We start from the raw sequence: 25,506 nt of genomic DNA, 5'->3' as shown, positions 1-25,506 counted from the left end.
TAACTATGATATTTATATATATATATATATATATATATATATATATATATATATATATATATATATATATATATATATATATATATGTAACTATTTTCCATATAGTCAGAAAATTTGCTAATTCAAATGATTTTATTTGTATGAAGACATATGATTTTTAAAAACTTTACAGACCTGAAACTTGCCTATAAGCACTTATTCATTGTTGCTCTTAGTTGTGTAAATTGCTTCCTTGTCCTCATTTGTAAGTCGCTTTGGATAAAAGCGTCTGCTAAATGACTAAATGTAAATGTAAAAGGAGGCGTGCTTCCAAACACCACCCTTAACCCTACCCCTCATTGGGGGATGAGTAAATCAAGTAAATCATACTAAATTGTATAATTGAGATTGCACAAATTAATACAATTTAGCCACTAATTCATTACCAATTGACTTAAGATAGCATTGATTTTTAAAGTATGATGTACTAATATGAAAACTTTAGCCAATACTAATAACTCTTTATATCTGGAAGCCAGTATTTGATACACATTCTCGTAATAAAGTCTGTCCCCCAATATCCTTTACATATTGCAACATTTAAGTCCTCTTTTTTTATCAATCATTTATCAGCCACTTTATCAGGTATTAATCAGAACTGCCTTAATTCTTCATGGCATAGATGTAATGATTTGCGTTTTATGACATAGTGTGTTATCCCACTGGAAGTAGCCAACATAAGATGGGTACACTGTGGTCATAAAGAGATGGACATGGCAATAGGTAGGCTGTAGCATTGACACAATGCTCAATTGGTACTAATGGGCCCAAAGTGTGCCAAGAAAATATCCCCAACACCATTACACCAAAGCCTGAACCATTGATACAAGGCAGGATGGATCCATGCTTTCATGTTGTTGATGCCAAATTCTGACCCTACCATCTGAATGTTGTAGCAAAAATCGAAACTCATCAGACCAGGCAACGTTTTTCCAATCTTCTACTGTCCAATTTTGGTGAGCCTGTGCGAAAAGCCTGAGTTTCCTGTTCTTAGCTGACAGGAGTGGCACCTGGTGTGGTCTTCTGCTGCTGTAGCCCATCCATCACTTGGTTGGAAATGCTGTGTGTTCAGAGATGCTCTTCTGCATTCCTCGGTTGTAACAAGTGTTTTTTTTTTTTTTTGCATTACTGTATTCTTTCTATCAGCTCGATCTGGCCATTCTCCTCTGACCTCTGGCATCAAGGCATTTTCTGACAATTCTCTATAAACCTAGAGATGGTTGTGCATGAAAATCTCAGTAGATCAGCAGTTTCTGAAATACTTAGTCAGCCCTTCTGACACCATGACAACCATGCCACGTTCAAAGTCACTTAAATCACCTTTCTTCCCCATTCTGATGCCTGGTTTGAACTGGAGCAGATTTTCTTGACTACGTCTACATGCCTAAATGCATTGGGTTGCTGCCATGTAATTGGCTGATTAGAAATTTGCATTAACAAGCAGTTGGACATTGGAGGTAAACATATATTGTTCATCTTGTATGCACAAATCATACATATTGTGCCTTTAATATGTACTTTCCCACAAGCTGAAGCAAACAAAATCACTTTTCTTTTCCATAATGGAGAAGACATCTTTGTGGGAAACCCATGCAACAGGTATTCTGGGTATTTGGAGCAGATATTTGCGAATGAGTGAAACAAAGAAGAATGGATGGAGGTATTGTTGGGGGCGGAGAGGGAGGGTCAGGCAAAGCAGACAGTCTGCGTTGGTCATTAGATATGGAGAAAACAGACCGAGGCCTTCGGTGGACAGTCCTCAAAGAGAAGACTCTGGCGATGAGACGAACGCTATGTGCAGAAATCTCCCAATCACTTCCTCGCCCATTACGATGGACAAAAACATGCTCTTATGTTTCACTTCATAACACATCAATCAAATCACACATCCCAGACTTTCATATGCAACGGGTGGGGGGCTGTTCTTAAGTATTGACAGACATTTTGGGATGATCCTTGACAAATTCTTGGGATGATCCAGTTTCAAGATTAAATTAGCATTTTGACAGAGTTTTACTTTATTTTGCTGACGAATTACCAATTGTGAACATTTAACTTAGAGTTTAATGAAGCTTTAGACCCATTTTTAAATACGCTTTAGTGAGGAACTGTCTGCAAATGTAATTTCTTTAATATTACTCTCTACTTAAACCAAAAAAGCTGTGTTTAAATGTGAGAAATGACATGGCCACGTATTGTTTGTGGAAGCTGAATTCAGTGTAACAATGTTGAGGCTAGACATGGGTCCGACAAGCCGTCACCAGCTGTAAGTGCTCCTGTATTCGATTTCAGCAGGATACTTCTTGTTCATAACTTTCTGCCCAAACCTTTGACCAAAATAACAGCTCTTGTCCAAATGAAAGGACAGTGGAGAATCCATTATTTTATATTGCGCTTAAGAGACCTGTAGCCTCAGGGCAATAAAGCATTTTGCACAACCCAAAAAAGTAAGGCCTTTTTCTGAGGAGTGTTTTTCACTGGTGTTATTGTTTTGTTTTTGCACATTTTTATTATGAAATTGGAGCCGCTTTGTCAGTTAATGATTCATACCACAGATGTTTGAGATTGTTCAGTCTCGCTGGCTTTTCATTCTCATGTCAATACACTGGTATTGAATTGTCTGCACATGATCTAAAAAAAAAACACTAAAGCCGTGCATACTGGGAGTTAAATCCGATTTTTGAGATTTTTTTTTTTAGTTGGCAGAATTGTAGGGGTTACAAGTGGTGAAAAACCTGACTATCAAACAGGTGGTCAGATAATGTTCATAAAAATCTAAATCAACTGGTCTAAATATAGTGTTTTTCCCCTGGTTGTGCCTGTACCAAAAAACTTTTTAAACGAATGGATCTTTAAAGAATTAGTTCACCCAAATGGTGTAAAGCAGGGGTCTCAAACTCTATTTACCTGGGGGCCGCAGGGGGCAAAGTCTGGGTGAGGCTGGGCCGCATAAGGGATTTCACAAAAAAAAGTCCTCAAATGTCATTATTAACAGTTTTAATTATTTCTTCTGAACATGAAGTGTCCTGAACATTAATAGAACATTGAGTGAAGATTATGAACAGTTCTTCTGAACATGGCATCTTTTGCCTACTTCTTGCTGCCAGAGACTTGACAGCGCTTCTTCTCACAAATCTGAACCACATTTGGCTTTAGAGCGGAAGCAGTTGAGACCCTCAGTATGGCTTGAAGATGATCATCATTAAGTCTAGACCTGTACTTTGACTTATTGAAGTCCTAGGGAAAAAAGTGGGGGAACTCACTCAAAACTTCCATTCCCTCACCTAAAAAAAGGCATATATATATGTATAAATAAAACACCCCCACCCCACTCCAGTCACATCAGTCTGTACCAGTCTGTATCTACCTATAATATCAATATATATAAGATGCAGGGCAGGCACGTGCACACATAGGGCTCAACCTGTGCAGAGCACATGCCCTTTTTAGTCTTGCATAGAAAGTGCCCTTCCAAAATGATCAAAAGTGCCCCCGCGACGCGACACACCCTCGTTCCCGCCCTTCAGTAGGCGCGCGATAACACCGCTCTTGAGTACGCACGCGACAACACAGATGATCAGAACGCGCGCGACAACGCGCATTGAGTGACAAGCGCGCTGTGTACGGATAGAATCAGCGGAGCGGGAAGCGCTCTCTCTCCCCGCCCCGCTGATTCTGTCAGAGTACAGCGGTCGGCGCGGGCCACAAAATATTGCACTGAGGGCCGCAAATGGCCCGCGGGCCGCGAGTTTGAGACCCCTGGTGTAAAGCGACAAATTAAAAAGTACATATCATTGCTGTATCAGTACTTTTACTCCACCATTTTCCTTAAACCTGTAGTCCCTACCTTATTGTTTCTTGTCTACAGGGATTGGGTGAGTAGAAAAATCAATTCTGTGGCTCTTGTTCATTCAAAAAGCACATAGAAAGTAAATCGCATCATACTGATCACACTGAAGTGTCTAAGATCTTTACACTCAATGAGCCATAGACTGTTTAGACAGAATGTCACTGATGAGAAGTTGATGGATGTCTACTGTATGATGACTGAAATCCCCAAATGGCCTTAAACAATAACTAAATGCACCACCAAATGTTGTGTTTTTGCACCAATTCTGCATGTAAACGCTTCAACCTTTCACAATGTATTACTCACTACTCTTGAGTACTTTTAAAAGGGTTACTTTTAACTCATACTTTAAGTAATATTTACAACAAATACTTTTACTCTGCTTGCACTATATTTTGGGCAAGTAACAATATAGTTTTACTTTAGTATGATTTTTCTGTACTCTTTCCAATGCTGGTTCACTCTAAAATAAAATTCTGCTATTAATTTCTTACCTTCATCATGTCCTTCCAATCTCCCGAGAACTTCCTCTAGGAAAATCCTAGAGCTCTCTTATATATCTAGAGACAGCAACGGTTCCAAGACATTTAAAGTCTAGAAAAGGAACCAAAATTATTGTCAGAACAGTCCATGTGACTTTAGTAGTTCAACTGTAATCATCCGAATCTCCAAGAGTGCCTAAAACTGAACATATGACTGTAAACATGATGTCAGGTTGCACACTATGGCAGCGCCATTAGAATTAGCAGCGCAACATGCAAGCATTGTATCTCCCACAGTAAACACATATCCTGATTGGATATAGAAGACATTGTTGAGCAAAGTTGTCTTTACAGTTTTTTGGAATACAAAAGTGTTCTTGGAGCTTTGTATGTTTACAATTGAATCACTGATGTCACATGGAATGTTTGAACTGTTTTTGGTTCCTTTTATGAATTTTGAATGTCACAGTAACTCAGACTATAGAGGAAGAGAGAGCTCTAGGATTACATCTAAAATACCTTAATTTGTGATGGTATTTCTAAAGATGAACAAAGGTCTCAGGAGATTGAGATGACATGATGTGGGTGAGCAATTGATAACAATTATATATATATGAGTAATATATATATTATATATATATATATATATATATATATATGAGTGAACTAATACACAAATAAACAAATTAGAAAGTGAGTTCTTTAAGTTCCATATTGCCTATGTCTTTCAATTAGTCCAGCAGGCACAGGACGTTAACGTGATGTCAGATTGATGTTTTACCCTAACGTAATTGGATGTTGCAGTTTGTTTAGAAGTGAAAATCAGGTTGATGTACAACATCAATCCAACATCAGGCTGACATCAATGTCCAAAGTCAGACAGACTTGCGTTTTGGTTGCTTTCCAGTGCAACCTAAAAACAACCAAACTTTAAAGTCTAATGATGCTACAGCTTTACATTGTTTGGATGTTACCATTATGACGTCTATTAGGCGTTAGATTTTAGTTGTCATACCTGATGAATAAATGTCAGTATTTGATTAGTTGGTTTAAGATGTTGACTCGTTGTGGATTTTAGTCACTTTGCAACACAACATAAAATCAACCAAATATAAACGTCATTTCACGTGTAAATTGGACATCTAAATTCCCCTTAGATGCTGGCAACTAAAATCTAACCTAATATTAATGTCCTATGGCATTGCATGTCTGCTGGAAGGATTTGTTTGGCTTTAACCCAACATCTGTTTTTTTATTTTATTTTCATTTACAGAACCTCATTTTTGGAAGAAAAAAAGGCAAACTACAAAGCAAACAAGCTGAGCCAGTGATAAGATGCATGTAATCTACTAACATGTATTTTTGGGGGGTGTTAAATGCAGGCACAATTACAATTTAGCTGACTCCTACAAACTAAAAATGCATTGTTTGATTAATTTAAACACTCTTTCATAATATTTTATTTTGGAAAGAGGATCTTGAAAAATGCATGTGTTTGGCCAGAGAAAAAAATGGTCATGCCCAAACTGAGGCTGGCTTCTCTCAAGGTTTTGTCCTTCACTTTCGTCAATTGGTGAAGTTTTGTTTCTTGGCACTGTTGCCACTGGCTTGATTGGTTTGGGACTTGTGAAGCTGTTCATCGATGGATTTGCTTTTAAAACTTTGGATTAAACCACTCTAAACTGAACTAAACTGAACTTCAACTCTGAAAACTGGACGGACAGTTTCAATTTACTCGGACATCTATGTTAAGCTGCTTTGACACAATCTACATTGTAATGAATTGAATTGAAAGTGCAATAAGTTCAGCTGCAAAAATAACTGTTTCCATGCCTTTCCAGTGTTTGTCTTCAGTAAATTCTTACTGTATTTTTTTTAACAACGACAACAACAAAAGTATTTGCATTACCACAAACTTTATCATTATGACCCATGTTCCCCCCTCAGAACAGCAACTTTCATTTACAATTTGTTTAGTCAGCATATTTTTGTATCTGGCCTCCAATCAGAAAAGATCCGTTTCGAAACTCTCTTTTTAGGGGGAAAAACCATTTGCTAGTTCTTTAGTCATGCGCAGCCTCAGATGCACTCTTATCAGCACATCCGGTAATGATATTAGAGATAAAGCTCTGACCACACAGGAAATGTGCAGTAGAAATCATACATTGGATGCTACAAAGAAGTTAAATAGCATAAAATGGTATGAGTTATAAATACCACATAAACACCCAATAAAATGTCATTCAGTTTAACAACAGATTAATAAATAGATGTCATGGAATATCAATATATTAGAGCAAGAATCATTTCATGACAAAAAAAAAGATTCTATTTATAGATCACAAATGGTAAAATCTTTATCCTTTGCCACTACGCTTCAAATTATTAAACCCACAATCATCCAAACATTTATTTTTTGTTCAATTATAATCTAATTTAGTGTGATCACATATTATTTTATATATTTTACTTAGTACACATCAGAATGAGTGTGCAGTTTCCTTTTTACACCTCTGCTATGCTGACAATGATTTTACAAATCTTTTGGCATTTAAATGTCACAAAAGTTCTTTGGAACATGGAACATTTGTCATCTGGGTTGTCATAAACCCAACCCAGGCTTATTCTGAAAACGTACCCCTATATACATTTCTGGAGAGCGCCAAAAATGTTCCAGGAGCTACGTTTTTTGCAGTTTTTATTTTCACGAATCAACCAGAGGCCGATGCGTATGCTTTTTACCATTCAGGCCTGCTCTTCTCGCATAAATCCACCAGAGGCCCCTGTTAATTGACTGAGGGATCGGCTGACCCACCCTGCCCCTTCCCTAAACCCAACCAATAGTCTTTTCAAAAGCACTGATTGACCCACTCATTCACTTCCCTAAACCGACAGTGTTTTCAAAAGCAATCCAGAAAAAGACAAGCCCCTTGATTTTTACGTTTTCAGATTTGACCACATTCTCAACCTGTTATTCACTTGATTTTTTTATTTTTTGCCTTGTTTTTTTTTTTTTTTTTTTTTTTTTGTCTTACCCACTTTCTGGAACTGTTCTTCACAGGGCTTGAACCCCATCATCGTGGTCAACTCCTCTCTTGTCTCTGGTCTGCCGACATATGTGGGGAGCTAACGGAACAAACTGGTAAAAGAAGGAAAAATGGTCATATAGAGGGAAGCTGGGAAAACCATCCATATGGAGGTAAAACCATCATACCACCCTGTAGCGTTAGTTTTAAAGATGAAATTCATTTTATATGCATATATAATATAATTTATGATTTACAAAAATGTATATGGTGTATGTTTTCAGAATGAGCCTATGTTGCAATAACCAATGTTGAGTCAAATTTGGAGTGTCATTTAATTTAATTGAAAACATTAACCCAATGTTAGGTTTGTCCATATTTAATCCATCGTTGAGTTACAACAAAATACAGTGCATCGGCAAAGTATTCATATCACTTCACTTTTTCCACATTTGTTTATGTTACAGCTTTATTCCAAAATGGTTTAAATTCATTTATTTTCTCACAATTCTACACACAATACCTCATAATGACAATGTGAAAACTGATTTTTGGAAATTGTTGCAAATTTATTAAAAATAAAAAAACTGAAAAATCACATGTCCACAAGTATTCACAGCTTGTGCTGTGAAGCTCTGAATTGAGCTCAGGTACATTCTGTTTCCACTTATCATTCTTGAGATGTTTCAGCAGCTTAATTTGAGTTCACCTGTAGTAAGTTCAGTTGATTGGACATGATTTGAAAAGGCATACACCTGTCTATATAAGGTCCCAGGGTTGATGTGCATGTCAAAGCACAAACCAAACATAAAGACAAAGGAATTGTCTGTAGACCTCCGAGACAGAATTGTCTCGAGGCACAAGGCTGGGGAAGTGATCGGGGGAAAAGAGCCTTAGTCAGGGAGGTGATTAATAACCCAATAGTCAATCTGTCATAGCTAAAGCGTTCTTCTGTGGAGAGAGAAGAACCTTACAGAAGGACAACCATCTGTGCAGCAATCCACCAATCAGACCAGTGTGCCCAGACGGAAGCCACTCCTCACCTGGAATTTGCCAAAAGGAATCTGAAGGACTCTCAGACTGTAAGTAACAAAATCCTCTGGTCTGATGGGACTAAAATTAAACTCTTTGGAGTGAATGCCAGACGTTACGTTTGGAGAAAACCAGGCACCACTCATCACCAGCCTAATACCATCCCTACAGTAAAGCATGGTGGTGGCAGCATCATGCTCTGGGGATGTTTTTAAGAAGCAAAAAGTGGAAGACTAGTCAAGATAGAGGGAAAGATGAATGCAGCAATGTACAGAGACATCCTAAATGAAAACCTGCTTCACAGTGCTCTTGACCTCAGACTGGGGTGACGGTTCATCTTCCAGCAGGACAATGACCCAAAGCACACTGGCAAAATATCAATAGAGTGGCTTCACAACAACTCTGTGAATGTCCTTGAGTGGCCCAGCCAAAGCCAAGACCTAAATCTTATTGAACATCTGTGGAAAGATCTGAAAATGGCTGTACATCGTCACTTCCCATCCAACCTGATAGAGCTTGAGAGGTACTGCAAAGAGGAAAGGCCAAAAATTCCCAAAGACAGGTGTGCCAAGCTTGTGGCATTATATTTAAAAAGAATTTAGGCTGTAATTGCTGCCAAAGGTGCATCAACAAAGTATTGAGCAAAGACGGTGAATTTATGAACTTATATAAATGTGATTTTTCAGGTTTTCGATTTTGAATAAATTTGCAACAATTTCAAAAAATCTTTTTTCAACATTGTCATTATGGGGTATTCTGTGTAGAATGTTTAGGAAATTCATTCATTCATTTTCTTGTCAGCTTAGCCCCTTTATTAATCCGGGGTCGCCACAGCGGAATGAACCACCAACTTATCCAGCAAGTTTTTACGCAGTTTTTATGCCCTTCTAGCCGCAACTCATCTCTGGGAAACATCCACACACACATTTACAGACACACTCACACACTACAGACAATTTAGCCTACCCAATTCACCTGTACTGCATGTGTTTGGACTGTGGGGGAAACCGGAGCACCCGAAGGAAACCCACGCGAAGGCAGGGAGAACATGCAAACTCCACACAGAAACGCCAACTGAGCTGAGGTTCGAACCAGCGACCTTCTTGCTGTGAGCTGACAGCACTACCTACTGTGCCACTGCCTCGCCCTTGTTGACTAAATAAACAAATTTAATTCATTTTGGAATAAGGCTGTAACAAAAAAAAAAAAAAAAAAAGTGTAAATTAGTGAAGCGCTATGAATACTTTCCGGATGCACTGTATATAAAAATAAACATGCAATCTTACTTGATGCAATCACCAAAACAGAAAGTTTGCCTCATGTATTTACATACTTTTCAATTGCCTAGAAGAAAGATGCTTTTTGCAGTCAGATGGCGTTTACGGTTTTAACCAGCAGGGACTAAAACTTCATCCCTTGGGCAAGTCAAGTAAGAAAACGGTACCTCATTCGAAAATGATGAATTGCATTAAAACATACACATGTTAATGCTATTTGAAAGTTTAACAGGGTGTAACTGTCTGGAAAGCCGTTTCAATATTTTTCAAGGCATGCTATAAAAATGGCCATGGAGGCTTGCTTTGTACCCCCAACAGGGACAGACTACCATATCTGTCATTTATCCACATCTGAGAGTCGGTCAAGGCATTTGTCATTCCCTTCATCTTGTGCTTGTTTTACAGTGATCCGCTTTTAGACGTGTGCGACCCATGGAGGCAGAGCACATTGTTCTCCGCATGTCTCTAGGGTTTACTGCGATGAACTGTGGTGGCATGCAGGTTTAAAATTATCTGAGGCGGAAAAAAAACTACACAAGTTCTGGCCGAATAGTTGCCCGACTTTAGCCGAGAAAAAGACGTGTTTTGACATCTGTCTAAGGGCTGAGAAAAATGAGCTTGGCAAGACTACTGGAATCAAATGAAGAAGTAAAAATAAACTTTTGAGGCTAATGTCCTGTCATTCTCAATTAAGTGCAAAGCTTGTGGTGTCACAGTGGAAGATTATTCTGATTGACACAAGGCTGTTCGTTGGGTTTACTTTGTGCACCGGCCATGATGGAGGGCTACAACACATGGACAGTTTCACTTGCAGTTTAAAATGGGAAATGGTAAATGTACAGTACTTACTAAATCCTCTACAAACACTTCATTAGGTACACCTTGATGGAAATGGGATGGAGGGTCGTATTCCTTCATTAATAATGTCATAAATTTAACTAATTTATTGTGTGAATCTTCCACTGCACAACGTCATAAAGGTATATATTGGATTGAGAACTATGGAGGCCATTTCAATTTAGTGAACTCATTGTTGTTTGCCAACATGATGTGTTATCCTGCTTGAAATACTATTACCATCAATACAGCATCAAAAGAGGTGCATATTGTGGTCATAAATGGATGTCGGCAACACTACTTGGGTAAGCTGTGCTATTTAAATAATGACCAGTTGGTATTAAAGGGCCCATAATGTAGGCCCGATGTACTTCAAACTGAAATGAAAACATTTTAAACAAAATCTGGCCAAAATGAAGTTCCTTTTGAGCACGTTTTTATTTCGAAACAGCTTACAAAAGCAAACTTTTTCAGGGAGTTCATTTAGGCTCCTAAATACCTTGGAGCTGCTATTGGTCTTAGATAAAACACTCAGTCAGTGGGTGTTTTCTGAAACTCAGCTTTCTTTGACATGCGATTTATTTGTAATTCATACTCACAGAGGTCAGACAGGAGAAAACATCCAAACCAACATCAAATTATCAACATATATACATTGGAGTGTCCAGAAGCAAAGCTGGCACAGATCTGCGCCTGTATGATCGTTGACAGAGAGAGTTTAAAGACTCAAACTGCGTACAAAATCACCTACTACTCAATTAGGTACTACATTTAAATTGACTACACGATCATTAAAAGTATGTTATGTAAAGTATGATTGTGAGTAGTATGAATGGAACTCAGACCTACTACCCCCGCCATTTGTCATTATCACATGATCTGCGTCAGTTGTATCGTTTCACTCCCATTCATGAATTCTCTCGTGTAGCATGTAGAGTCCATTGTAGAGCACACTACAGAATTTCACCAGATATAGTAGGTCATCCGGGTACTTCTTGCAAACTGTTTTTCAAACTCTATGAATTCAGACATACTACTCAGCTCACATTGGCTGCGTTCAAAATGGCCAACTACTCAGGTAGATACCACATTTACATTTTTATTTACTACTCAACTGCTACAAAAGTATGTTATATACAGTATAAATGTGAGTATGAATGAAACTCAGACATACTACTTCTGCTATTTTGGCATGATAACGTGAACTACCCACATCCCTATTCTATTGCTCAGTTTGAACTTAACTAAATTATCTTGATCATGTCTATATGCCTAAAGCATATGTCTCAAACTCAATTCCTGGATTGATCCAACTAGCTGATCCAACTAATCAAGGTGTTCAAGACTACTAGATTATTAAGCAGGTGTGAGTTAAAAGTGGTTGAAGCTAAACTGTGCAGAGTTTGAAACCATTGGCCTCCAGATGCGGATGCTGCCATGGGATTGGCTGATTATATTTGTGTTGCCGAGCAGTTGCAGGTGTAGCTAACATAGCAGCTGGTGAGCTGCAGCTGTGATATCAAAACCCCTAAAGACAAAAGTTGCCACTTGTTCCCAAAAGATTTTCCAATTAATTAATGATTTGTTTTCAGTTTGTGAATTAAATATTTTCTGTGGTAAACATAACTTTCATGATACAGAATGGATTACACGTAACAATGGTGAAAATTTATTTTTCTATTATTTAAAAAAGCATCACAAATAGCATTTTCAAACTATGTTAAACACAGTCCTTATTTTACTTTATTTTACAGTCCTAGAAACAAAAGTAATCCACAGGAAAATCTTGAACCATTCCGTGTTCTGAATTTTGACTGCATGGCTGCAGCACTCTATTATAAAGCAGTAGGAAAGAATAGTACTTTAATACCTTGTGGAAGATTGAGGTTTTACAGCAGAGGACACATTTCCCAGAATAGGAAATAACAACAAATACTGTACAGCCTAGTGCAATACAAGAATTCTTAATATAGCGAGGGGGTGAAGAGGTACATAAAGACAAGTAATTCTTAGGTTTAAACTCTTGTTACATTTGTTAAAATTATTATCATTTTATTTAGTTAATTGTTTTGTATTTAGTTTAATTTTTATTTATTTAGTTACATTTTAACAATTTAGTGTACTTTTTTATAAAACTTTAATATGACAAAATACAAAAGTTTGTAAAATTAAACTAAATTAATGATTTGAAAGTTTTTTTAATTGCGTTAATTTGTTAAAATTTACTTTATCTAATTTTATTAAAGCATTAAAGCACATACATCCAAAATGTTTTAAATATTGTCACTAATCAAGACAATAATCCTTACATTGCTTTAAAAAACATTACTTTAAGTGGTGTGTATAATAAAATAAAAATAAATTAAAAATATTTTGGTGAAATACCTAACTTTATTCAAACATTAACACAGGATCATAAAATATTGTAAATGTTTTACAATCCAAAACCCAATAAACCTTAGGTTAAACATGGAACAATGCTGGAGTCTGTGAGCTTTGAGAGTTTACAGATCTCTAGTGGCTAATAAACTGTGAAATTTAAAAGAAGGTTGACAGATTGACAGTGCTGTCAAAACTGTCACTCACTATGATCACACATGAATGCCTAAATTGTACTTGAACATAAAACATTCACATCTTCAGACCTCTCAGAATGAGAATTTGAAAAAGTCTTGGAGCTTTAAAAAGATTATTTGTGTGTCCTGGTGTATTTATGGCAAACAAGCCCAGCCAAACCTTGGACCGCAGTAACTGCTTAACCAAAAGTTTCTCCACTTCTTGCTAGCTATACATTTTTGTGTTGTGATTCCATTGGCGTAACCTTTTCAAATTATACCACAAACAGAGATGATTGCGCTTGGGCTGATCGCCGAGATTTTGGTGCATAGGCCAGAATAACAATCATGAATCATGTATGCGGAGATGAAAGATTTTGGTCAGAGTGAGACTGGCCACCATTGGGAACGCGTACAAGGCTCGAGGGCCCGTGTGTTTATTCCTCTTTCATCTTGTAAACGTGTCCTCTCCTGATAACAGCCTCCTCCAGACAAACAAGCAGTGTATCTGGATATAATTATGAGCGAAGACATGACGGGTCAGGGACGCACTGATCATTTCAGCAGACGCGGAGGTCAGGAGAGGCCTGAGAATGGATTTCCTCCACACTTGCGTTCGTCATCTCCCTTAAGGACATTCATCAACATCCACACTTCCTTCTTTCTCCAGGGTTCGCTCGATATATCCTGACTTCAGCCCAGCAGGCACTAGCAGCTGTGCCCCATCATTCATGCTTGATGGGGTACGAAATGTTGGCACTGTTTAACACCCAAAACGTACAAAGGTCTGGTTTCTGTGGAAGCTTGTTTCCGTCATGGGTGATTGCGGCTTTTTTGTCTTAAGAGTATTGAATTAATTTTTTTGCAATTCCGCTAGCAAGTTTATATTTAAAAATAGTGAGTTAACATCTGGGGTCCGTTCTACATACGTGGATTGCTCAGTTAGCTGGATTTGATAATCAAATGAATTCGTTCTTCAATATTTATACATGGACTTGTTGTCATAGCAACAGATCTGTAAGCTCAAACCTGCTCGGAGCAGCTTATTTCACAGGATTAGATTGTGTCATTTCAAGTTATAATGATGCTGAAAGTGTGTAACAGCAACTGCTGATATTTTCTTACAAGAGTATTTGCAATGCATTTAAAAAAAAAATTAAACAGTTAAGCTTTTACCACTTTATAATGTCCTTTTCACAACCCTTATAAGACATTTAGGGACTGAAGACACCAAGTGATGAAGTGTTTCAGGTATAATTTTGTCTCATCCTTCCTGAAAACCAGTCTTAAGCTGAGCAAGAGTACGCGGTCTTCATTGTCACATTTTGCACTTCAAAATACACCATACATTCTGTATTGGAGACAGGTTAGGGCTTCAGGTAGTCCAGTCAAGTACTTCCTCTAAGTCAGGACTTTGTATTGTGCGCAAAACTTGGTTTTGCATTGTCTTGTTTAACAATGCATGGGCGTACGCAAGTCAAATGCATTGCTCAGGTGTGAGTTTTTCACAGACTTCAGCAGAGTATTAAAGTTTTGATGGTTCTATGGGTCTTGTTTATTAAATCTTATCTTTGTTGTGATGTAACTTTGATGTAATGTCTTTAAAACAAGTCAAAATGAGGCTCAGTAGTGTGTGTGGTCTCCACATGCCAGGATGACCTCCCTACAATGCCTGCTCATGATCAGGTAGAGGATAGTCTCCTGAGGGATCTCCTCCCAGACCTGACTTATCCGCTTACTACTGGACAGTCTGTGGTTCATCATGGTGTTGGTGGATGGAGCAAGACATGATGTCCCAGGTGTGCTCAATTTGTTTCAGGTCTGAGGAATGGGCTGGTCAGTCTATAGCGTCAATGCCTTTGTCTTGCAGGAACTGCTGACACACTCCAGCCTCATAAGGTCTAGCATTATCACCATTATCTTGCATTAGGAGGAAACCAGGGCCAACCGGAGCAGTATATGGTCTTACAAGGGGTGTGATGTTCTCATGTAAGTACCTAATGGCTCCTCTAGCGAGCCTATGGAGGACTGTGCAGCCCTGCAAACAAATGTCATCCCACACCATTACTGACCAACTGCCAAACCGGTTATGAGGAAGATGTTGCAGGCAGCAGAACGTTCTCCATGGCATCTCAAGACTCTGTCACATGTGCTCAGTGTAAACCTGCTTTCATCTGTGAAGAGCAAAGGGCATCAGTAGTGAATTTGCCAATCTTGGTGTTCTCTGTGGACATCGGGCACTAATACCATCCTCATGGAATCTGTTTTTGACCATTTGCGCAGACACATGCACATTTGTGGCCTGCTGGAGGTCATTTTGCAGGGCTCTGATGATGCTCCTCCTGTTCCTCCTTGCACAAAGGCAGAGATAGCTTTCCTTCTGCTAGGTTGTTGCCTTTCTACGCCCTCCTCCACGTGTACCTGATGTACTGGCCTGTCTCCAGGTAGTGCCTCCATGCTCTGGAAACTACGCTGACAGACACAGCAAACCTTCTTGCCACAGCTTGCATTGATGTGCTATCTTTAATGAGTTGCACTACCTGAGACACTTGTGTTGTAGACTCTGTCTCATGCTACTATTAAAGCGAAAGCACCACCAGCATTCATAAGTGACCAAAATATCAACCAGAAAGCATTTAAGAACTGAGAAGTGGTCTTGCAAAACCTATCCTTTATTGGAGGTGTCTTGGTAATTGCCTATAATTTCCACTTGTTGTCTTTTTCATTTGCACAACAGCTTGTCAAACTGATTGTTAATCAGTCTTGCTTCCTAAAGGTAAAGGGGCAGTTTGATTTCACAGAAGCGTGATTGACTTTAAGTTACATTGTGTTGTTTAAGTGTTCCCTTTATTTTTCAAGCAGTGTTTATATATTGCAGTATAGGTTCCAACTTTCAGTAGTCTTAAGATACTTGACCACTTGAACCACAAGAGTTCTTTAAAAGAAAGATATAAAGATATATCGGCCTGTGGATCAGACTAGCAAAGCCTCAGCAAAGAACTTTGAATCCAAAACCCCACTTAGCAATAAGGCAATTGAAAGGTGACACTTAAAATTCTTCCATTTCAACTTCTGGACAGCATACACGCGTACTAAAGTTGAACTCTAATCAGCAGCATGGCTCTCCAATGAATGGCTTTTGTTTCTCACTAAAAAGTAAACCAAGTTCAAAGTTGGGTTGTGTTTCCTGTTGAAATCCCCCTGCATCCCGGTCATGTCTGGATAAGAAAAGTAATGGCAGAAAAGGAGAATGGATATCACTATAAATCTCCAGTGCTGCAAGGATACTGAGAACCTTAACCTTTTTAAATGCCGGACAGGTGTTTTAGGGAATAATTTGAGCAGATTTCAATCAATCTTTCCCGCTGGACTGCCACACTAATTGCAAGTGAGAAATTTTAAAGGGGGACAACTCATGATGTTGACTGATTTTTGTTGGTGTAACAGAAGCTTTCATCGGGTCTTACATAAATGAAAACCACATTTTTTTGGAGATCACAGTGTCTGCATAAAGCTACAGGATTGTATGACTCTTGAGGGAATAGATACCCAAAATAAAAATTCTGTCATTCGTTTTCCACCATTTATAATCCATAAATACTGTATTATTATTCTGAAAACAATTAAATACATTTTTAATCAAATATGAGAGGTTTCTGTCCTTTAATTGAAAGTCTGAAACTCTGATGCTTCAAAATGTTAAAGAGATCAAAGTATTAATACGAGGCAGTTTAATACAATTATTCAGATAAGGAGAAAGTCTTTATAAGATGAACAGATTTAGTTTAGCCTTTTATTTAAACATAAATAGTAATTAAGTAAAATGTTTACAACAATTAACTGTGGTCACAGAAATTTATGCCTGCTCATTTGCTAGTGACACTTGTCACGTGGCACATTTTGAAGAATCAGTTAACTTTTCTTTTGCTAGGACTAGTTCCAAGAACACCCTCAGTTTATTATTTAGGAAATATTTTGTGAATATATCAAATTATATTTAGATGATTTTATTATCAGTAATTCATAACTTTTTCTGTAAGACCTTTAGAGCTTTGGAAGAACAGACTTTGAATGGAGGAATAGAAATCTCTCAAACTTTATTAAAATACTCTGCTCTGCACACTATTTGACAGAATTTTCTTTTTGGGGGCAAATTATTATTTTAAGCTGCCATACAGTCTCTCTGGGGATGTATTTTTCCAATATGGCCATCTTGTCTGCAGCTAGTTACTCATAAGTTTTTTGTGCAAATGTCATTTTGTCTGTCTGGCATTTTTTGCTTTGCTATATCATTAGCTGTAAACCATCTTCAAAAACTCAGTGCTCATGTGCAAATGCCAGACTTGTGCCTTGGGTTGATGTCAATTCAATGACATCATAATCACAGTCCTCATAACACATCATAATTTTAACAATGCATGCGAGGGTGAACTTTTAAAAAAAGAGAAACAGAGCTGACATGGTGTTTCCAGTGTCAGCAGTTAAAGAAACTGCATGGGGAGTTTGTATTTAATTTAAATGCTATCTATCTGTCTGTCTGTCTGTCCGTCCGTCTAGAGTTGAAGTCAGAATTATTGGCCCCCCTTTAAATTGTTTTTTTTAATATATATATTTTTTTAATATATTTTTCCAAATGATGTTTAACAGAGCGAGGGATTTTTCACAGTTTGTCTGATAATAGTTTGTTATCTAGAGAAAGTCTTATTTGTTTTATTTTGGATAGAATAAAAGCAGTTTTTAATTTTTTGAAAACCATTTTAAAGGGGGGGGGGGGGGGTAATAAAAAAGAAAGCTATTCTGATATATATATATATATATATATATATATATATATATATATATATATATATATATATATATATATATATATATAATATATATATATATATATATATATATATATATATATATATATATATATATATATATATATATATATATATATAAATATATATATATATATGGAAGTTAAAATAATTGTCTACAAATTTCAAATTTAAGTGGGGGAAGTATTAATAAACACAGACCTTAGAATGTTGACTTTTAAAAAGTGAGTGTGGGAAGTATTACAAGTTATGTGCATATTCAGATCCGACCTTTACTAAGGATGATGTCATTTTGAATGAGTTTGAACTTGTTTTTGTTTAAATGGAGGCCAACAGGTTGATGTCTGATGTATTAGGAGTGACAGTAAGCTGTGCTCGGAACACTCGTTTGACAAATGACGTCATGTTGCAGTCACATTTTGAGCCTGTGCAAAGCTGTATTTTAAGACACAGCTCCCTGTGTAACTAAACATTATATGGGGAATATTTAGCACACCATGCCAAAAAAATTCTCTCACACCGAATTATGGTGATTTGAGTTCGCTTCTTGAAGTGGTGCGGGCAAGAGAATGAGTCACAGCGTGAAACTCTACCAAGCATGGAAACTCGTACTGAGTCTGCTTGCGTGCCAGAAGGCTGGTGCAAGTCTCTTGTCTGGTTTGTTTCAAACAATGGAAATTCTAGGCAACAAATAAATGTACAAAACCCAATTAGAACAGTCCTCTTTTAAACTGCATAGTTTTGAGTGTTCGCAATAGCTGGTGAATGGAAATTGATGTGCTGTTTTGTTTTCAGCATTGGCATTTAAACTCTGTTCTGTTGCACTACTAAAACTAAAACCTTAATTCTTTAAAATCCATATTTAAATAAAGTTTGTTCTGGATTATCAAGCATTTTTTAAACTTAATTTATTGGTCTATAATACAAGAATACCTGTATTGACTTTAGAAAAATATATTAGAAAGGGACTTTTCTACTATGCATAATAATTGATGACAAGATCAAGTCAATTGTAAGCTTGTAGAATTTTAATGTTGAATAAACTTAATGTAAGTAAAAATGGTGGGAGGCGTACCCCATAAGTGACAATTGTAGAATTTTAATGTTGAATAAACTTAATGTAAGTAAAAATGGTGGGAGGCGTGCCCCATAAGTGACAATATACAGCCATATCGCACTGTTACGAGTGTGATATTGCATTTATACAACAGTTCGACGGAATAATCGTGTATATAAAAAAGAAAATCAAAACACGGAGAGACTCCTTTTGTATGAGTAACTACTTTTTTCTGCCATTCATTCACATTTGCAGCTGACATCAGAACAGCAGAAACCGATGCTACTTCACCAACATTACTTTAGAGCTAATGTTTGAATGATTATCTAGCGTAATATCTAAAGTACGGACAAAACAGATGATTTTGTTCACATTTTAAGATTTTAAGGCTAAACAGCATAAAATGCCATCAGTCTACAGAGATTTCCTAGTATTTCTGTTTCAATCGGGAGATCACAATATTACTATGAAATAAATACAGCACTAGAACATGCAAAAGAGAGAGATCGACTTAGAAATTCACTTACCAGGTTATTAATGAATTGTATCAATCGAATTACGCTGTTTTTCTCCTCTAAGGGCTTATTATGAGGTCTCTGTCACCATCTTGTGAATGGACGATGTCAACCGTCTTTGCTCAATGATGGGCTAATGGCCGCCGATGTCTTATTTCGAAATTATAAATATTTAAAATAGGCACTATCCTTTAATTAAACTGCACAGTTGCAATCTAAACAACTACATTCTCGACTAAAAAAGCCTCTAATTTACATTATGTTGCCCAACAGTAGCAATATTTGTCTAACTGTAGAGTGTCCTCTGCTTGTCGCTGTATGTGGGTGGATTAATACAAAAAGGTGAAAGATGAAGAGTCAGTACGAGTGCTGTTATTTGCTAAATATATTAATGAAATGTTAGCAGTAAAAAAAATTTATTGTCTAACATTTAGTCCAGTAAACTTACCTTATTACTTACCTTTCAAAAATATTTATATTTATTAATTCTGTTAATTATTAGTAGGTTTCTTTAGTTTATGTTGAGGGACAGTCATACTGCAGTATTTAGTTTCAAAACTACTTACAAACATTTACATGTAATATATAATTTAGAGGGCTGCATGGTGGTGCATTTGGTAGCACAATTGCCTCACAGCAAGAAGGTCGCTGGTTTCTGTGTGAAGTTTGCATGTTCTCCCCGTCTTGGCATGGGTTTCCTTCGGGTGCTCCGGTTTCCCCCAAAAGACATGCGGTAGAGGTGAATTGTGTAAGCTAAATTGTCTGTAGTGCATGTGTGTAAATGACTGTGTATGGATGTTTCCCAATGATGGATTGCGGCTGGAGGGACATTTGCTGCATAAAACATATGCTGGATAAGTTGGGGTTTATTCCGCTGTGGCGAGCCCAGATTAATAAAGGGACTAAGCCGAAAAGAAAATTAATAAATAAATACAATTTATATTTTATATATAACCCTGCTGGTCCTACACCACCCATCCAGCTCCGAGCTGGTATCTAACCAGTGACCTTCCGCATGGGAGTCAGTTGCTCTACCAAGGAGGCTAAAGACCATGGCCTCTAGCGTCTGTTGCTAGAGCACTTTTAGAGGTCAGAGGAGTGAGGTTTACTTGCACAGCAATTACTAGCTGGCCTCCATTACACTTTATATATATATATATATATATATATATATATATATATATATATATATATATATATATATATATAAGTAGATATAAATATAGTATACCAATTACAATGTGGGTCAAGTGAGCTAGGAAAATTCTTCATTAGAGGAGAATAGGAATGTAAAAAGTTCATGATAAATAGACTTTGAGTGTTTGTCTTGGATGTTTTTGACCAGAGAGTCTGTTAGACCTCATTTAATACTCATGCTGTGCTGTGTGATGCTGTCTTAGCATGGTTTCAGAATGGTTATCTCATTTAGGCTTGTTCATTCAAAAGCTCATTATTAAACACTAGTTCAGGGAGTCAGTGTGAGATTTTTTGGACACTGACCTTCCCTTTTTCCATAACTCGTGACCAGATGTTCAGTCATATCGCATCCAAAAAGCAACTTGCATTAACGTAAATGCAAGCATAATTGCTAACAATCTGCACATTATCAGCATTAATGAAAAAAGAACAAAGTTGCACTGTGATCTAAAATGATGCATAATGTGGGCTGCTAGTCTGGTGCTTGGCTGAAGTGCTTATGGAACTAATCTAACTTAATAGGATATGCTGATTATGAATAATACAAACATAAAAGAATGACACATAGTTGACTGAAAATAGCCTAGCTGATTGCATAATACAGAGGTGGATATCACAGACAAATAGTTTAGTGAAATGGCTTGAACATTATGAACCTTCTCCATCTGTTATTTTTCTTTTGTGTTTGTCGCTGTAATCACAGAGAGCTTAAGTCTTTGATTTTGAGTTATGGTTATTGCAATAAACTAGTCAGGGTTTGCTTGTTTTAATTAGCCTACCTTCCCAATATTTTGAGTACATCCAGAACTCTGTAAGCACCTTGTTTTAATTACGTTTGCATTCAAAATTGTTTAGCTAAAACGTTTAAAATAAAAACGGATTATCAATATTTGAAAAAAAGTCCACATTATGAAATGGCCATTATTATCACAATCTTGCTAACCAAGTATAGAGACACCCTTCGGCGACAAAGTGCAGTACAGCCTCCAGGAAGCGACGACCCTGTGAAATCGTCAGCGACCGTCAGTGAGCAGAAACTGATCGCGTTTATATAAAACAAGGAAAACAGCAGGTTAATGACCCGGTTTAACCCACCTCTATGACTGCTCCAGAAGATGAGAGTGTTTCCTGGTGGCTAATAGGCCCCGTGTCGGAGCTGTCCAAGAAACAATGCCGATTGTTGTATTCATCTGACGGACGCGACGCGGATGTTTGTCTGTTTTATGTCAGCGGCGACTTCTTCGCGATGGACGCTCGATGCGCTCATTCGGGTATGACAATGAAACCTGTTATATTCGCTTATGTCTGTTCGTAATGCTTTCCTAAAGGATAAAAAGGCTACTTTAGCTAGCCTAACGAGCTAACACAATGACAGAAATGGTAAATATGCTTGTTTGGTCTGTTATGAGGTGTTTTATCCAGTTCCATACGCGCCCTTTCATTGAATCTCCATGGTAACCGTAGTTTAAATGTAGTTTCAGTTGAATGTCGGTTGATTTGCAGTGCAAATTATACAGTGTGTTATTTTCAACAAGTGTTATAATAGGTTTTAAATGTAAAACATGCTTTTTATGTTTTGATACTCTTAAAGTAAATTTGTAAGCATTCTGCTTACATGTTAATGTTAAAGAATTTTGAAATTAAGGATAATAATTTGATTTTCAGGAGGTCCACTTTGTGATGGAGATATTGAGGAGGCCGATGGAGTTCTTCAGGTTTTTTGTCCTTGGCATGACTATGACTTCAATCTCAAAACAGGGAAATCAAGCACAGGCTTACAGGTGAAACACTTTTGTTTAGCATTTAAAGAAATATACCATATTCAGAGCAACATAAGCACAGCAACAATATTTGATCAATAATGTAAAAGGCTATAGCAGAAAACATTTCCTTGTGTACTTAAGCAAAATTAACTGTTTCACTAAACAGCTCACGATTTCAGTGAGTCAGACCTGGTAGTAAACATTAAAGTATACACTTTGTGTTTTATTTAAGGTTTAATATCCGCTTGTTAAGTCGTGACATATGAAATACTATTTTCGGGTTTATATTAGTTTATGGCCACTTCTTAGTCATCATAACACACATTAAAATGACTTTTAAATAAAATTATGGTGTACACATCAGTCTCTTCACATACTGCATCCCAAATATTAAAATTTTTTTAATTTATAATAGATTCTTACTGGCCATCAGCTATTAGACATGGATATATATATATATATATATATATATATATATATATATATATATATATATATATATATATATATATATATATAATGTCTTATTTTTTAATTCAACTATAGGGGTGCGGCTAGGACACACTTAACAAGTGGATGGTTAAAATAATAATGTGTTAACATATTGTCATTTCTTCATAGTTTCTGTTAACATTGTCCAAACTTTCAACTGTGTTGTCATAACACCGCCCATACAAAAACACTATGAAAGAAAGTGACATAACATTCTTGTTCACACATTTGAATGTGTAAATTTTGAGCATACACTTAATATGTCTATTGACCTACATTTATTTCCGATGACAGAAATATAAAACCAGTGTTCAACACCCACCAACATTACATCGCTGCTAATTAACTTAAAGCTCATCCCTTTGGATCAATAGTTCCACTGTTTTACCGTATAATATTCAGTTTAACATTTTTTCCAATGACTCTCTAAATGCCTTTTTTTAAAGCAAATGTTGAATGAAAATGTATTTCTGTGCTTTCTGACATTATATAAAAGTGCTACTAAATAGTTAGTACTGAATCCTGAACATTGCTAAATCCTATAAGTTAAATCATAAGACATCAGTAGATCAGCACGTCTAAATATGTGTTATACTTATAAAACTGTTATACTTTCTCTTGAATAAGAAATATGCCCATACGTGCCTCCTGAATGATCAATTTAGAAACCAAATTTCATTACTCAGCACTAAAGCGCCTGTAGTCAGCCAGTAGAAGCAGTTAAATTAGCCAGCGATTCAGCCATTGATTCAGCGTCCCCAAAAAGCACTTGTATTTTCATATTAAAACCACATTTGTTGTGCCATCACTTTAACTCAGTATGGCACCAAACATTATCTCACACGGTAATGGATTGCACATCAACAGAATCGTACAGAAGTAGGCGCTGCCAAACAGACAGACATTTGGAAAGTCTCGTTCCTAAGAATTAAACTGCCCTCATTTCTGCACGTTTCAATTTAGCCAAACATCTGCTTTTTTAATAAACAGATGAAATGTGTTCTCTCATGCTGCGAATATAAATAATTGGCCTGTTGGACGTGACGGCGAACTCGTTCCAATCAATATACGAAAAAGACTGTAAAACAATCTGTAATTACAACAGTCATCCTGGGGGGGCTCAACACCCTGAAATGTTCAGTAATTAGACACTATTCCCAGCACCGGTTAACATCCACCATGCTCGTATATCAAAGTTCTTCCTAGCTTAAGGCTTTTACAGCTGTCCAAGCAGAAATAGAGAGTCGGATACATTGCAGACATGCTTGGTTTTATTTCGATATCAAAAAATTAATATTTTTCTCCTTCTTTTTTTTAAAGCAACGAGTTTATGAAGTGAAATTGGATGACGGCAACGTATATGTCAAGCACCAAAGCGAGCTCTCTTTACAACCTTTCAGCCAGGTCAAGGAGACCTGAAGTTCTTGGTTACTGCAATGTTTAGTTCTTTTGAACTAAACCATCTGTTTGGATCTCATTTTTGCAGTGTACATTTGAAAATGAAGCAGTATTTTGTTAAATAATTATTCCCGATTGGGGCAGTTGTTAAGGTTTGTGACAATTTGTGTACATATACGCTACAAATGAAAGAATAAATATACTTTAATGTTGTGTTACACGTTACACTACAGTGAACACAGGTTTTGACATTTACTATTTATTTGAATTATGAAAGTTTTTAGACTGAAGTCAGCATTCATATGCAAGATTTAGTAAACTCAGGGAAGCAAGGTCATAGACAGTTCATTTAATGTTGTTTTTCAGCAACTTAATTAGTTGATTCATAATCATTAATTCTCCAGAGATGTTAATGTTTCTCTCAAGGGTCATAATAAATGTTTACGGTTGAAAGTTACTGTTTAATTGTACTCTTCTGGCCACTCTTGAGTATAAGGTAGAAATGACATTCACTGTAGGGAAAGAATCAAGTGAGTTCTGAGAATCCTGTTAATTAATTGGACTCAAGGTAAAATCCTAGTTTTTGAGGTTACTTCTCTTAAGAAGAAAAATGTCCCGTGCATTCTTACTACAAAATAATAACTTTTCTTATTTTGAGATTGTCCTACTGTTGAAATTTTTTGTTCTTTTTAAAATATTTCTCAAATGGTGTTTAACAGAGCAAGGAAATTTTCACAGTATGTCTGATAATATTTTTTCTTCTGGAGAAAGTCTTATTTGTTTTATTTCGGCCAGAATGAAAGCAGTTTTTAATTTTTTAAAAATCATTTTAGGGTCAAATTTATTAGCCCCTTTAAGCCTTTTTTTTTTTCAATAGTCAAACCATCATTATACAATAACTTGCCTAATTACCCTAACCTGCCTAGTTAACCTAATTAACCTAGTTAAGCTTTAAATGTCACTTTAAGCTGTATAAAAGTGTCTTGAAAAATATCTAGTCAAATATTATGTACTGTCATCGTTGCAAAGTTAAAGTAAGAAATGAGTTATCAAAACAATTATGTTTAGAAATGTTGAAAAAATCTGCTCTCCGTTAAACAGAAAATTAGGAAAAAAATAAACGGGGGCTAATAATTTAGGGGGGGCTAATATATTATTAT

The 25,506-nt window shown here is 36.7% G+C and overlaps 2 protein-coding genes across 27 annotated transcripts in view; one reads left to right on the top strand and one right to left on the bottom strand.

The window, feature by feature from the left end:
• Nucleotides 1-22,166, bottom strand: part of si:ch211-212d10.1 — a 43,178-nt gene extending 21,012 nt beyond the window's left edge. For 7 of the 26 annotated variants that reach the window (XM_073937760.1, XM_073937761.1, XM_073937764.1 and 4 more), the window contains exons 1-2: nt 21,789-22,166; nt 7,407-7,510 (exon numbers count right to left, since the gene is read on the bottom strand). In XM_073937760.1, coding sequence (XP_073793861.1) covers nt 7,407-7,449 — 43 coding nt within the window. In that variant the 5' untranslated portion in view covers nt 7,450-7,510; nt 21,789-22,166. Of the gene's footprint in view, nt 1-4,383; nt 4,484-7,406; nt 7,511-21,636; nt 21,696-21,788 lie in introns of all 26 variants that reach the window. The other 19 variants (XM_073937772.1, XM_073937767.1, XM_073937768.1 and 16 more) reach the window with 12 other exon arrangements.
• On the top strand, nt 21,709-25,455 carry si:ch211-212d10.2. The gene is made up of 3 exons (NM_001044717.2): nt 21,709-21,964; nt 22,359-22,474; nt 24,269-25,455. The coding sequence occupies exons 1-3, from the start codon at nt 21,793-21,795 to the stop codon at nt 24,365-24,367; spliced, it is 387 nt and encodes a 128-aa protein (NP_001038182.1). The 5' UTR covers nt 21,709-21,792; the 3' UTR covers nt 24,368-25,455.
• Nucleotides 25,456-25,506: the final 51 nt, after the last annotated feature.

This window comes from Danio rerio, chromosome 22 (assembly GCF_049306965.1).
Source record: "Danio rerio strain Tuebingen ecotype United States chromosome 22, GRCz12tu, whole genome shotgun sequence".
NCBI classification, from domain to species: Eukaryota; Metazoa; Chordata; class Actinopteri; order Cypriniformes; family Danionidae; genus Danio; species Danio rerio.
This window is presented reverse-complemented; position numbering and strand designations above follow the sequence as displayed.